The sequence below is a fragment of the Siphateles boraxobius genome, unplaced genomic scaffold (assembly GCF_051911475.1).
Source record: "Siphateles boraxobius isolate OS27281-9 unplaced genomic scaffold, OSU_SipBor_1 125, whole genome shotgun sequence".
In the NCBI taxonomy this organism is placed as follows: Eukaryota; Metazoa; Chordata; class Actinopteri; order Cypriniformes; family Leuciscidae; genus Siphateles; species Siphateles boraxobius.
The window spans coordinates 50,026-66,499 of record NW_027508728.1 but is presented as its reverse complement, the minus strand read 5'-3'; the positions used below and the strand labels follow the sequence as shown (position 1 = coordinate 66,499).

General features: G+C 39.0%; 1 protein-coding gene across 12 annotated transcripts in view; it reads right to left on the bottom strand.

Annotated features, from left to right (window-relative positions):
- Positions 1–16,052, bottom strand: part of rapgef6 (Rap guanine nucleotide exchange factor (GEF) 6) — a 187,406-nt gene extending 171,354 nt beyond the window's left edge. For 6 of the 12 annotated variants that reach the window (XM_077224609.1, XM_077224617.1, XM_077224624.1 and 3 more), the window contains exon 1: positions 14,989–16,052. In XM_077224609.1, the coding sequence (XP_077080724.1) occupies positions 14,989–15,192 (204 nt within the window). In that variant the 5' untranslated portion in view covers positions 15,193–16,052. The remainder of the gene's footprint in view (positions 1–14,988) is intronic. The other 6 variants (XM_077224639.1, XM_077224604.1, XM_077224657.1 and 3 more) reach the window with 1 other exon arrangement.
- Positions 16,053–16,474: the final 422 nt, after the last annotated feature.

Sequence of the window (16,474 nt, the reverse complement as noted above, 5' to 3'; positions counted from 1 at the left end):
TGTCATCACAGAAAACATTTCATCACTGGATCGTTTTTTTTCGTTTATTTGAAGTGTGATTATGTCAGCTGAATGTGCGGAAGACTTTTCAGAGAAGATAAGGCAACGTATTTTAGCACAATTCACACCCAGCGGCAATTCAGGAAAAACAAATCTCCGAATGCTCCACATAAAACTTTAGTCTCCCTACCTTACCATCGTGTCGTTTATTTTGATTAATATGTGCGAGGGAGAGAGGAAGACAGCGCTTAGTTTTGAGACGGTGAAGCCTACTTTCGCCTTGCTCCGAAGAGAGAGAGTGCGTGCGCGCGACCGGGGCTCTCTCTCTCTCTCTCTCTCTCTCTCTCTCTGCTCGATCAGTTTAACATGCGCCCTGTCACAAGCGCAGCGGTTCATCTACATTACCAGAGAGAGACAATTTTACTCACTGATCAAATAAGACTTTGCAGGACAAAGATTATCTTTGGACGCGGTGCTATGGTGCTTGATAAAGGACAAAAGGGACAGTTGTGAGTTCACGGTCTGTACATACTATGGCTGACTCAGAGCAGGAGCATCGATAAGAGGACTCGTTAACGTCGAGGGCATACAATATCGATGGATCGTAAAATTTAGAACCGGTTCTCGAGTGGAACCGGTTTTCGATTCCCAACCCTAGTCAAGATTATGCTAAAATATACTTTCCTCAACTATATTTAAGTTCCCTATGAAAAGCCAACCCTCAACTTTGAAAATTCCCACTTTATTCCCGTTTATTCCCATAAATTCCTGTTAATTCCCTTAAACTCCCATTAACCCTCTAGGCGCCACGGTCGAGTTTACTCGACAAGATCGCGCATTGGATAAAACGGCCGATTTTTTTCAAATTGGGTGTCAAATTTCGTTCGACATCCCCTCCACTGGATGGCAGACATGTCATTCTTCACCCCCGACTCAAAAAAACGTAATGTTTCTATACAAAATGTTCGAGTTAGAGCGCATTGAATCAGTGCTATCAAAAGCGGAGCTAGTGTGCGAGTGAGCCATGTTATCAGAGCCTCTCGCCATCACAATCGCGGCGACAGTATTGTGGTGGAGACTTTGTCTAATACCACTGGGTATGTTAGACGAGGTCGAAGTATTCATATGACAGTTAGGAGGCAACGTGGAAGCAGGGTGAGGAGTCGCAATGACAATGAAAGTAGTCCGAGCTGTGCATACTCGGCGCGCGCGCGAGGCAGATCTGGCCGCGCTGCTCGTATCATCTCACTCATGATCTGTGCCTTGCCGTGGCGAGTGAGCGTTTGAACTAAACAGGTCTTGTCTACTTGTGTTTGTATGTCATATGAATAATATATATGTGCCCCATACATGGAATCAGAGTGCCTACTGTATTTAGTAAATGTATCTCTACAGCAAAAGTCCAACCACTACATGCATTCGGTTTGTTTCTACCATTTATTAGTAATGATTTACAGTTTGTTTAATACTTAATATATACCTGAGCATTCAGTATTGTGCAATATAGCATACAGAAGGTGATGGACATTTTGGGGGGAAAGAAGTGCTGCATTTTATCATTTAAACGTGACTTTTCATGAAAATTCTATAATCCAAGATTGCCGCCACCATATGACGTCCTAATATGCAAATTAGATGGGAAAATGTAATCCCTATATAAACTTTGGGTCATCCTTAATATTTCTCTAATTTACAGAAAGTCTCTATCTTTTATCACTTTTAATATATAGACTTTTGAAATTAAGATGTCAAAATTGGACGTTTTAGGAAAAAACCTCTGGCGCCTAAAGGGTTAATTCCATGGAAAGTTTCCATCTTTGAAAATTCCCAGAATTTTGCAACCCTATTCACGTCGTGTAATTACGTCACTTCATAACGTTCCCATGGCAACAGGGGAAAATGGCTGCTCTTATGTGAAGTAAACGCAACATTTTTCAACTTTCTGCTAAGATATATGTAACTTTTTTGCAACGAAAATGCGGGGATTATGAAATCATGCAAGCCCCGCATATTTTGCATATTTTTCAATATCAATATTCAGCGTTTTATTTTTAAAGGTGCATTGCGCAACAATTCATGTTAAAAATACACGTTTTCTAACCCATACATGCATAAACAATTGCCTGATGGACTGAATGAGCCCTTCTCTGATCACTGCAATTGCCTCTATAATCCTGTACAGTAAAATAAATAAGAGGGATTCGGGTTCGAATTTGAGACTGGGCGTGACGTCATCCGCATTCACGCTCACAAGGCTGTCTCGCAGGTTTGTGTTTTCACCGGCGCCGCCATTCTCCGCATCAGCGAAGACAACTCGTGCGTCAAAGGTAGAAGATGGATTCAAAGAGACCGGCTTGTAGTCCATTCCAAACCCCAACGCAAACTCCACGTAAAGTAAAGAAAAGAAAATTGTCGTCTAGTGCCACCAAAAGGTCCAAATTGGAGTCAGACAGGCGTCGGAGTAAGACGAGAGTCTACCTCGGGAAGGCATTCAACAAATGGAGAGATCTCCGGTCTGCTCTTGGTCTCAAACGGGATCCTCAGTTGGCTTTTTTCTTGATAAAACGGTAAGATATAGCCCAGTCTCTAATGTTTGATACAGCCTTCTGTCCATTGCTAACATGCTAAGGTGTTCATGTCATTGACCAACAAGGAAGAACGCCGTTGCATTGGCTATATTGTATTTTTCGGTAAAAATAGTAAATTGTTCCCGTGAATGTGGTACATTTTGTATGTAGTATATATGAAGTATGTGGGAGCTCGTATTCTATCAAAACGAGGAAAACGTAAAATATTTTGGTATTGTGATAAAATACATGTTTTATTCTGAACATTGCAGGAAGGGAAATACAATGGTAAAGGGGTAAATATTTTTACTTTACTCATACTGTTTAGCAGACTAACTATTTACTAAATAAAGTATTGACACATTTCACATTAATGTTTGTCAGTGTGTATTGTCCCTGTCAAAATATCTACTAAATAAATCAGCGCTACATGTAGTTTAGTGATTAGCAAAACAGTTCAAGATTCTTGAGTGTGATATAACATGCTGATAAAATGACCGATAATTAGACAGAAATTTTGAGTAAATTATAACAGAAAAAGGATGTATTGTTATTGGAATATTCTACTTAGCAGATCAATAACAGGCTGAACCCCGCAAGTCTTCGGCGGATTAGCCTGTTTGGCTTTTATGAAAACGTCATGGTGACATTTGATTGTTTATTACCTTGAGACATTTGAGTGAACGTTGTTGACCAACTGTGTATGGTATGATTATTATTTTGAGCTTTTGCGAAGTAATCAATTATATTGTTCATGAACGTGTTTTCATAACAATACAATCATAGGTGGATACAGTAAACACATAAACAAAGTTTTCTACTACCCCCGTTTTTCCCCTCACACATGAGAGTAATATACTCAAATGTCTTTCCTTCCATATTTTTGAAATGACTTGCAGATTTATAACTTTATTACCACTGAAGAGATTTTGGCTGTACACCAAAGATCTGTGCGGCAGATGCTCCTTTAGTTATGAACAGCTCGTGCTCGTGCATGCGTGCGTGTGCGTGTGGTCCATGAGCGTGCACAACTATGGTTGCAGTTTCGCTTGTCGCCAGAGGGGGCGTAGTTCTGCAAAAACTCAGAGACTTGCGTTTTGCATCTTTAAAACATCAAAACATTATTCCTGCATTTGTAACTGCAGGTTAAATGCATTCATGTCCCTCTGAGCTGTATTAAACAATCTGTGTAAATGCATATAAATGCCACTTCAGATGCAGCTTCTGTGTTTCCTCTGCACTGCAAAGATTCATTTCGTTGATACTGATATCATTTGATTGATAACAGCCCTATTCTGTTTTATTATTCTGATTGAATTTATTGATTAAATGTAAGAATTTGAAACAAAAGATGATGCATATATTTAATTATTAGGTTCACAGCCGTCAAAAGAGACAATGCGAAAGTCATATGTTGATTTTGTAATATGGTGTTAGGTAGGGAATGTGACGGTGAAGATATTTTCCCACTGGTTAATCGGTGTGTGACAACACTGGTAATACCGGTGTCAGCTCCGAGGGCTTTTAAATCGCAAATTTAAAGGCAAAAGTAAAATACGCACGTCCACACGGACATTCATAACTAATTCAAGCAATCCGCCTGGAATTGGCGCTAATTAGAAAGTGAATTTTAGTTTCACTTTCTAATTAGCGCCAATTCGGGGTGGATTGCTTGAATTAGTTCATTAGCCTAATATTCTTAATGAAAAACACAACAACAAATCAGTGCAATGACAAATTCGATTAAATAGGCGCTTTTACATTTCGCTTTGACACCAAATATTCCTCCATCTTGTATATCATCTTGTCAGCTCCTCGCTCTCGTGATGAACGAGGTCTGACTCCTGCTGCGACTCTCGTTCAGCTCACGGTTTATTCAGCAGAAACGGTCAGTTTAATAGTGTCTGTTCTCTAACTGAACTAAATGATTTTATTTTTAAAAATCCGCTGTTTGCAAGTGATGTAACGGTGTTTCTTCTGAACACGGGAAACACCGTCTACCGTAGCTAGCTAGTGTTAGGAATCTGGCAATTAAGGGAGCGCTCAGTAGTTTCTTTCTTTTTTATTAAAAACTATTTTGCACATGTATGCAAAAAGTATTATTGGGAACTATAGTCCAACATACGTGGACAAACACAAGAGCCTGCTGAATGCAAACACAATCACAAACAAAGCGAATCCGGCGTATTAGGCATCTATATTAAAAATTAAAAACTATTTCAAAAGAACACTCAAAATAACTTCACAGGTCCTCTTTTGTTTTTTAATATCTGCACAAGACAAAAAGCCCTTAGTTATAATTATGATGGAAGTATCGCCAAGGCTTTGCTGACATTAAGGGTTATTGTGCAGCACTAAAGCGTCTGTTGCGCTCACTACAGCACGGGTGGTTTAGTAGAGACGAGTTCTTAAAACGGTGTGTTAGTATGAGCATGAGATATACGCAGAAGCAAGAGTTAGTTTGCATGTTCTCTCGTCGGGAGAGATGCGCCACCGGTAAGCTGCTGTTTAATAATGAAACGCTTATAGAAATGCGGGGAAAGTTTGTCTGTGCAACCATTGTGCTACCGCGGCATATGCGCGCAGTTTATGTGTAGATAAACATTGATAAATGTTGCCGTGGGAACACTGATAAAACCTCGTTTACAACCAAATGTTTAATGTTGTTGTATTAATAGTATTCACGGTAATACTTAAGTAAATGTTTGGATTAGGAATAGTTTGAGTTACTTCCTGGTTTGTAATGCCTGATGGGAAATGTAGTTTGTTGTCTTACGTTGATAATTAGTTACTATGCTAAAGCGTCACTGTTACGTTCGTAGAGATTTCTTTTTTTTTGTTTTGCTTGCGTTCTCTCTCTCTCTCTCTCTCTCTCTCTCTCTCTCTCGCTATCAGTTTCTTAGGTCATCCTTCTCTGCTTGCTGATTGGTCCAGGAAACTGTCAATCATCGTCAAGGGATGTGACGTGGACCTATTCGCTGTCTGAGACGTCCTCACTACCAGTTTAAAAAGACGCTGGAAACAGACTGACGAAAGTCCCGTTTTGGTTTCTGGTTCTTTTGGTGCCATTGTGATTTGTTTTAGTTTTCGTTTGGGACTCGTTTGCTTTGTTAATTTGTTTACGTTAGTTGTGTTTCTCAAGTTGTTTTGTTACTTTGTTTGATTACTTTGGGATGACGTTTTGATTTCGACTTGTGTAGAGCTGGTGCTCTTTTGTTACCCGTTGCTCCAAGGACTGGGGGATAGGGAAGATGTCGTACGACTTCCATTGTACAAACATGTAGACTAACCTTTGTATAGAAACATCAGGTAAGAGGTGAACGCCACCTTTTGTATGTTTTTGTTTTTGTGAGCTAGAGTAGGGAAGAACACGGCGCTCGGCGCTGAAGAAACAATTCTTTTCTTTCCTTTTCTTTAGCTAGGTAAGAGGGTTGAATTTAGTTAGAATTGTTTTCTTTTTGTTTCTTTCTTTATTTTGGCGTCACCATAGTCCCCTTTTCCTTAAGGGTAACTTGTTGCTTATTTTCTTTGATTTTATTTATTACTTATTCTTGTTGTTTTTGTTTATATAATTGTTTACATTGCAGGGAGCTGTTGGCTTCCTTTTTGTTCTTATTTTAATTTATGATTCATTCGCTGTTCCTTATATTTTTCTTTTTGTATAATAAATATAATTATTTTCATTGGCAGTTTGGTTTCGCTCATCGTTTCTTGACACACACTACCATTTCCACAGTTTTGCAAAGTTTTATTTAATGTTACTCCTCTTGCCCTTAGATTAGATTGGAGGAGTCGTAACAGTCACTATATAAAACTACACTCACTAGATTCACTTTGGGCCAACCTGTGAGAATATCTCTTTGATTTTAGAGCGATTGGTTTAATTATAATTGAATATTGGTGTAATTCTTGTATGTATGAAGCTGTTGGATTTCTGTGTTTAATGTTTATGTTTGTTTAGTCATTTAGATTGAACACTAAATTATATTATAATATTTATAAAGAACATTGAGTAATATGTTATTCCATAATGTTTAGTATAATTTATTTTATATTATTCAGAATTTATAGTATGTTATGTAAGTGGTTATTAATCTTGTTATTTACATTGTCTTTTATGTCTATAGGTTTATACCCTCTTTGTTTGTGGACTGATCAACTATATGTGGAAAAGAAATAAATCCAAATAAACAAAACCACAATGAGTTATGAAAACGTGTTCTCTCCTGACGCCTGGGGAAATTCTTGAAAAAACCGAACCAAGCTTTGTTTAATCCTCTGGGGTCGACAAATGGCAGAACATTTTGCTGGATTTTTTTCACATAGCAGCAAAATAGACTTAAAATACTCCGTCATTTATGGTCAAACAGAGAATCGAAACAAATCATTGTGCTTTTGTAAAATAAAGGAAATAAACAGGGTGTGCTTTCTGCCTCTCTGTCTCCGTGAACTTTTTTTCTGGAGCACGTCTCTAAACTTAAACAAAACTCAGCGAATACTAGTCACACATACATGAGCAATATTTCTTTATAATCCTTTAAGTGTGTACTTTTAGATGTACCTAATTCAAATCGAAAACAAATATTCTCTGTTTATGTAATCTGTGTGAAAATAGAGAGATGTCATGGCAACTCTAATTGCTAATGTGAACACGCCGACGGAGAGCGGGCGCTATTGAAACGCAAATGATTTGAGGCAATCCATGCAAAGCTGTCAACGCCCACATCAACTCGATAAACACATCAGGTCTGATCAGATTCATGTACTTTACGTCATCTTGGGACACTGTGAGGAATAATAATAGCGTAATAATAATATAATCCTGGAAGAATTCACCTCAGAAGTGCTGGTTTCGTTTTCATTTCGAGGAGCAACGGATCCAGCTGATTGTGAATAGTATGTTATTTAGCCTATTCTTAAGTGCATGTAAACCGCAAAAGTATAGGCTTATGATTATAATTAATTTGTTGTGGGTTCATCCACATTTTTTTGCACTTTTCAATGCACTTTTTTTGTTGTAGGCATACAGAGCGAACTTACAGTCTTTCAGCAGTCAGTTATAGGCCTAACATAGGCTACTCAAGAAGGAGGGCTTCAAAGATGGCCAAATGAAAATATTTTTATTTATTTTACTAATTTATTTATTTTAAATTATATTGTGCTTTGTATACTATCAGCTGGAAGGTTAAAAGTGTTCAGTGTTAAATAAATATTTTTAAATTGTAATTTTGCAATAAATTAAAATAATAAAAAGCACATTTTTACTATTTGAATAATGCAATGGTGAAAAAATTGGCAAAATAAATGAAAAAATGCAAAACACCGCGTCCGGTATTCGGCCTTCGGCCAAGCGTTTCATTATTGCATCCCTACCGTAACACCGCATCATCAAACTCCCATCAGGCAAAGCAGCTCGAGGCACGAGGTGGGCGGGATAATGCTATGGAAATAGACACGAGGATATTTGTTTTGCTTTCTTACGTAACACTCGGCACACCCATCTGGAAACTTGCTATAGAGCAATGAGAGCTGGTGCAGTTTGTGTTTGTTAGTGTGTTTTACTGCAGTCAGACACGCCCACGCCTGGAGCGACACACAGTATCTGTGTAAACACACACACACTCAATGATCAGGAGAAGGACGACAGGTTCTTTCAGAGGACAAGAGATGAAGAGAACAGCAGAAAAGATCTCAGTGAACCACAGATGACCAGCTTTAAACCAGACAGATTCTCTTGGTTTATTAAATCACACTTTGAAAGAAATCCCTGATTTCCTGCTTCATCAAACCATTACAATACAGCAGCTGTCGGGCCGAAACCTTGCACCTGTACATTTCGTCATTTTTGTTTTATTAAAATTAATGCTATTGGTCATCCTTTACGTGTGGGTTTTAATTTAATTTAATCTAATATTTAAAGTGGTGAAAATCCAGTTTTTAATGTTGTTTATATGTCTATGTGGTGTTTTTAATATGCTTTAAGACAAACCATGTGTAAATTCATTAGTATGAATTCATAAGTATGAGTATTTTCTCCTTAAAACTGCAGTGAACCAAAGACAGTCTCAAAAACACGGTTTGAAATCGCTGGTGTTTCTGACGTCACAAACTACCTTGTAACCAATGTTTCCTCTAAGCTGCGCGCGTGCGCGGCTGCGCACTTCTGATGCTGAGGCCGCGCACTTCTGATGCTGAGGCCGCGCACTTCTGATGCTGAGGCCGCGCACTTCTGATGCTGAGGCCGCGCACTTCTGATGCTGAGGCCGCGCACTTCTGATGCTGAGGCCGCGCACTTCTGATGCTGCGCACTTCTGATGCTGAGGCCGCGCACTTCTGATGCTGAGGCCGCGCACTTCTGATGCTGAGGCCGCGCACTTCTGATGCTGAGGCCGCGCACTTCTGATGCTGCGCACTTCTGATGCTGAGGCCGCGCACTTCTGATGCTGAGGCCGCGCACTTCTGATGCTGAGGCCGCGCACTTCTGATGCTGAGGCCGCGCACTTCTGATGCTGAGGCCGCGCACTTCTGATGCTGGACCGTTCTGTGTCCATCAACAGTTATTTCTACCACTTTAATCAAACCACGCTGAGGCGTCGCACTACTGACGCTGAGGCCGCGCACTTCTGATGCTGAGGCCGCGCACTTCTGATGCTGAGGCCGCGCACTTCTGATGCTGAGGCCGCGCACTTCTGATGCTGCGCACTTCTGATGCTGGACCGTTCTGTGTCCATCAACAGTTATTTCTACCACTTTAATCAAACCACGCTGAGGTCGCGCACTTCTGATGCTGAGGCCGCGCACTTCTGATGCTGCGCACTTCTGATGCTGCGCACTTCTGATGCTGGACCGTTCTGTGTCCATCAACAGTTATTTCTACCACTTTAATCAAACCACGCTGAGGTCGCGCACTTCTGATGCTGAGGCCGCGCACTTCTGATGCTGAGGCCGCGCACTTCTGATGCTGAGGCCGCGCACTTCTGATGCTGAGGCCGCGCACTTCTGAAGCCGCGGCCGCGCAGAAAAGATTCAAATGCCACGCAGAGGACTGACGCGAAATGTGTGGGGAAATCCATTTGATTGTAGTTTAAGTGAGAAATAATTTCAGTGCTCTGGTCAACCGCTATAGAGTGAAAACTGGTGAATGCAGTTTACAGGTTTCATAGAAAGAGAATGATGTGAGCACGTGTGATTGGCAGTGAGTCTTGTGTGCGGACCAAATAGCTCAATACGAGAGGCAACGAGAAACGCAGACATGTGAAATAAAATCACATCATAATGTTTTAAAGAAGAGTGGTTTGATTAAAGTTGTAGAAATAACTGTTGATGGACACAGAACGGTAACAATTACACACCCATCCGCGTGCAAATTCAAAATAGGCTATCATTAGTTTAAATCTATGTTTGTGTGTGTGTGGGGGGGGGGGGGGGGGGGGTTCAGCCATGGTTAGATTACTATAAGAGTTCACATATTCACTTTTCTTGAAAATATTTAGCTATTCGATCTCTTTAAATCCTTCAGTTTGTTTTCATATTATAATAATATAATATGTAAACAAATTGAAGCCTTTAAACTAATATATTATATCACTTCAAATACTTCAATTCGTTTTTTTAATATTATATTATATTAGGCCTTAGTATATTTTATTATATTATAAGCCCTAAATAAAGAATCTCACGGGCTCATTGCCATTAAAAACTTTGAAACCCCCTGCTAAAGAAAATATTGGAAATCCATAAGAAATAAACAATCATTTAACTTTGATGGTTTAATGCTTCCTGTACACAATTAATTGACTGTACAAAAACACTTTATGTTTTTCCCAAACCATCTCAGTGTAACAGCTTACTTTTCTTTCATACTATATTCTATTATTGTAAAGCATTGAACTGTCCTGCAGAAGATTTTGTAAATTATTTTTCATAGGATTCCTTGGTAAAGACTGTACAGTTAACAGCACTGTAAAAAAAATATCAGGTAACCTAAAATGTGCTTCATTTAGTGACTTCTTACTTAACTGCTTGTTTTTCAAAAATATGCTTTAATACCAATAAGTTACATCAAGGGTCAAATAAAATAGAAATGCCACATTCAAGTTAAAAGTTACAACTCAATGTTGAAACCATTGTGTTTCTACGTATGCTGTACAGGTCAGGTATAAAGAATATTTTTGCTCAGGTGGCGATATATGTCCGCCCAATAGAAAAAAGTTTTGCTCAGCAAGAAAAAAAATGAGAGGGAACATTGCTTGTAACCAGTGTTGTGCAAGTTACTTCCAAACTGTAATACATTATATATTACTTGTTACTGTTATTTAAAAGTAATTCATTACCTTACAATATTTGTGTCTCAGAATTGTAATGCGTTACATTACTCCTGTATTACTTTTGAGTTACTTTCACCAAAATAACTATACAGAAGTAGAACTTTACATTCTAAAATGACTAGGGCTGTAACGATATGCGATATGAAACCGAAATCGCGACACTCAGATCCACGAACCTGCAGAATCGCGACACACCCCTTCCAACTCCCAGCGTTATCCATACCGTCCAGATCCAATGCTACCACATCTTTAAATTACTATTAGTATTATTTGAAGTTAACTTAACATTATAAAATATGTAGACCTACACCACAAAACTAGTTGAGGATAAATTATTTAAAATTTGGGAATTCCAGCGTTATGGACATGACATTTGCAGACTTGCAGTTAGTTAACTTATATAATTATATAAATTCTCAGAAAATGCATTAATACCAAATTGAAACGTCTGTTTATCCATAGTCTCCTCCCAGAAAGGAGTCCAGACATTAGAAAAATATCAGTCTACACATGCGTTTTATATTTAATATTAGGGAAATCGACAGTCATGTGTGACAAAAAAAAATCTTTAACTTTTAGGAGGCAACGATTTTTTGTTGTTGTAATTCTGTGAATTACACTGCGCAAATCTAATGAAGAAGGGTTGGATCTCCACAGAACATAAAATATTCATTTTATTTAATTTTTCGTGTTCGCATTTATGAGGAAAAAATAACGTTACAGACGTGACAGTTCTCCGTTACGGACGCGACCGCTCTGAAGCGGCACTAAAAGACTGCTTTAAAACTTTCACAGACACCTTACACAGAAGACACGAAGCCTTTCTTTAAAGTGAATTTCCTTTTGTTTTAATTGTACGGACCTGAAAAATATATCTATATTGAAATGTCTACTTGTAAACAGAACAATTCAAAACGAAAGAAAACAGACTGCTCTCTGCTTATGAAATGAAATGTGCATTTCTCTCTGGTGCATTCACTACTGCGAAGATCGCGAGTCAGCATCGTCAACTTCAACTTGACCTTATTAATAAACAATTAAAATGTCTCCTTGCTATATTTGACATATTCATAATCATTGCTTTTGCCGGTTCTTTGTGACAGCTTTTAGGTGCTTTATCGGCAGCGCCGCCGCCCTTAGCATACATGAACGCGTCACCACGGCATCAAAAACATGATTGCGTGATGAAAACATGAAAAATACCACATAAACATAGCCTAACTGTTTAGAAAGAAAACAGAACGAATAGCCTAAGGCGCATACGTCCATCTCGCGAATGTAGTCTTCTTCATGCCATCTTCACCATTCGCCGCTTTTCCACTGGCCAGCGCGAGCACAGAGGCCGAAATCATACCTCACGGCACTCCTGTAAAAAATAAATCGCTATACAAATATATCAGACGCTGCCATTTAGTCTTTAATTACAGACTTGGACCTCACACGCGGCTATTGACTGACCACGAACAGTTAATTTAGCCTACTTGCATCTTTCATTCGTAATGTCTGGCGGTCTTGCTGTTTTTTTTGTTTGTTTGTTTGTTTTACAATTAAAACTAAAAGTCTGTTGTAACGCAATCCTTACCGAACATGTACCGAGTAAAATATTACTGAAAATTGATTAGTAATGCCTTACACTACTGCGTTACAGCAAAACGTAATATGTTACTGTAATGCATTACTTTTGTAACGCGTTACTCCCAACACTGCTTGTAACCAATCAGATCAACGTGTGATCATCAACGAGTGGATCTCTGAGTGAGTGAGTGAGTGGAGGCGGGGCTCATTTGCATATTCATAGAACCGCGAATACTAAATAAGGCAAGGGTGTCGAGTTACATTCAAGATAATTTAAGGCATGAAGAATTTTGGAGATCAAAGATTGATGACTGACTACAGGGGGACTTTAAATATGCTGTGCATAGCGCTTCATCTTTTGTATCATGAGATTTTGATCGTGAGATTTCTACAAGATAAGGTCAGCGTACATATATAGCTACAATAAATGTTATATCCTTTGCGTGATGAAAGCATAATGCGATGAAGCTGTTCCAGTGACAGACAAAATAACTGTCATTCGCTAGTCAAAAACCATTTGACCTCAATTTTTGTTTATTTATTTTTTTTAAACACGAGGTTTCCGCCCGACAGGGATGATATGTAAATTTTTTGTTTTATCATCACCAAGTTCCCTATATGACGTTATTATGTTCCTACCTGACTAAAGCTCATGTTTTACATTATAAAGTGAGTAGCCTACTACTACTTTTAATATAATATCTAGGCTAGTTTTAATATACCATTTGAACCAATGCATGCTTGTGCCATTTTGTTATTTTTTTATAGTGGTGTGCCATAGGATTTTTTACTTATCAAAACTGTGCCATGGCAAAAGAAAAGGTTGGTAAACACTGCAACACAGTGCTTGACAATAAGGGGGGCCGGGACCTATGTTGGCATAGTTTTTGGCCAGCTGACCGAACAGACACTTGCACTTTTGTTGCTATTGAAAATTGCTTTTAAATGCTATGCAAACACAAGGTCAGAGGTCACTCTTCCAACAGATGTATACTCACATACGGTAGCCAGAGATTATAGTTTATAAAGTTATAAATATGGATATTTTTGCTTCAGAAGGCCTTTATTAACTAACTATTTGGACTCGTTTGGATTACTTTTATGATGGATGGATGCACTTTTTTAGGCTTCAAAATCTCACCCCGCATTCACTCCCATTATAAAGCTGGGAAGGGCCAGGATATTTTCTAACATAACTCCAATTGTGTTTGGGTGAAAGAAGAAAGTCTTACACACCTAGGATGGCTTGAGGGTGAGTTAATTATGGGATAATTTTCATTTTTGGTTGAACTTTAATATCACACTATCCAAGATAGTTTGAAAGTGTCCTGCTTCATCAAGCCATTACAATACAGTGCTTGATAATAATTGTCCTGGGACCAATGTGGCATAGTCTTTTGCCAGCTCACAGTCACTTGCACTTCTGTTGCCATTGATAATAGCTTTTTATGCCATGCAAACGCAAACCTTTGTTTTCTGTCATTGTTCTTGTTGTTGCAAATCCAGCCGACGTTACCAAAACCATGTTATATAGCTGGTTAACACGGATGAGAAATGGTTAAATTGCAAACAAATAACTTTGCCCCGACTTACCGACCAAACGAAAACAAAAAAATAATAATTGTTGAGCCCTGCAATAAAACCAACCTTTGCACTTTAAACTGATATTCGAGATATACTGGGTCAAATATATGGCAGGTTTTTAATACCATGACCCAGATTTACTCATTAAACATTTGTAATAATGCACCACTAGTGTTGTCTTCTTTAAAACCACTGAAACAATCCAGATGTGCATCTCACCCTACAGTGTACACACACATACACAAACGCTAGAAAGGTCATGGCAACACTGTCATGCAGTATAGCCCGCCAATACCAGCATTAAAACACAGACAGTCTTCCCTCCAAACATGTATTTGTCAGGGTTTGAAGTGGTCACCAGATACACCATTAGGATTGTATCCCCTAAATGCTGTCAAAATTCGCAGAACACAAGGTTTTGACACTGTGATAAATAAAACGCTTTCTCTGTAAGCAGCTGACTAGGTTTTTATACTGTGAGGCCCAGAAACACGGTCTAGTCAGTCAGCTCACTAGGATTTGAGACACAGTCCGGCTCCACCGCTGGAATGCAGTGAACTTTCATTGATTTCTGTCATTAATAAATGACTTGAGCTGATGAATCAAATATTCTACTGTACTTCACTGAGGAATCAGTCTGTGGACTAGTTGAACATCTGTCAATACAACACATAAGTTAACCTCATAAAGAACACAAAAAAACACTTAGAGACCCAGAACAAGCGATTACAATAACTTCAGCCTGATATTTAAAGTATGAAACACGTACTGAACACAAGTTAGTTTATGAACATTTGCACTGAATGAGTCCTGATTCGAAACTAATAAACTTTTCGTTGTGTTGATGTGTTATAATTTGGCGCGTTATTTACATTTTAAAGTGTTTCTTTTAGTCGTGTCTGCATAATGAAGGATATTTCTGTGGGTGTTTTTACCTCAGCAGTTCGTCGTGTCGGAGGAGTTTTCAGCGCTTTCTTCAGCCATAAATCCACTGAGGAATTCATATTAAACTCCCTGATTTCCGGAAATGAAAGCTGGATATATCCACGAGTGTCGTTAAAATAAAATAAAATGTAAAACTGAAGTGGAATAAAGTAAAAATCCCACCATGTACATAATGATTCTGAGGAATCTGGCATTGATTTGAGTTAGCTTCGGTTAGCATGAGAAGTTGAGTGAAGTCGCTGTTAATTGTTGTTGAAAGCGGGAATCAGAAAAAGCGAAAGTTGACAAAAAACGATCCTTAATTCCTGGGACATTTCTCCATTTGTGATCGTAAAACATCATAAATAATCAGAAGTTCATGTGATCCTCCAAACAGTGGCGTACAGCAACAGCGCATGATGAGTGAACATCAGCCCTGACTGAGCCGAGCCGGAGCCGCCTCAACATTCACATGACTCTGAACTACACTGATCACTGAGAAACCAGTGCGTGCTAAACTACACTGATAACTGAAAAACCAGTGTGTGCTAAACTACACTGATCACTGAGAAACCAGCGCGTGCTAAACTACACTGATAACTGAAAAACCAGTGTGTGCTAAACTACACTGATCACTGAGAAACCAGTGTGTGCTAAACTACACTGATCACTGAGAAACCAGCGCGTGCTAAACTACACTGATAACTGAAAAACCAGTGTGTGCTAAACTACACTGATCACTGAGAAACCAGCGCGTGCTAAACTACACTGATAACTGAAAAACCAGTGTGTGCTAAACTACACTGATCACTGAGAAACCAGCGCGTGCTAAACTACACTGATCACTGAGAAACCAGTGCGTGCTAAACTACACTGATCACTGAGAAACCAGTGCGTGCTAAACTACACTGATCACTGAGAAACCAGTGCGTGCTAAACTACACTGATCATTGAAAAACCAGTGTGTGCTAAACTACACTGATCATTGAAAAACCAGTGTGTGCTAAACTACACTGATCACTGAGAAACCAGTGCGTGCTAAACTACACTGATCACTGAAAAACACGTGTGTGCTAAACTAACATTACACTGATCACTGAGAAACCAGTGCGTGCTAAACTACACTGATCACTGAGAAACCAGTGCGTGCTAAACTACACTGATAACTGAAAAACCAGTGCGTGCTAAACTACACTGATAACTGAAAAACCAGTGTGAGCTAAACTACACTGATCATTGAAAAACCAGTGTGTGCTAAACTACACTGATCACTGAAAAACCAGTGTGTGCTAAACTACACTGATCACTGAGAAACCAGTGCGTGCTAAACTACAATGATGACTGAAAAACTACTCGGTTACTCACGTAACCTCAGTTCCCTGAGTTAGGGAACGAGTATTGCGTAGCTATACGCAGTGGGGGAAACTCCTTTTCCTCGATTTACTGAAGCCTTTATGTAAAGCGCATTTGCAGCTGCACAGCTAGAACATGAGCGTC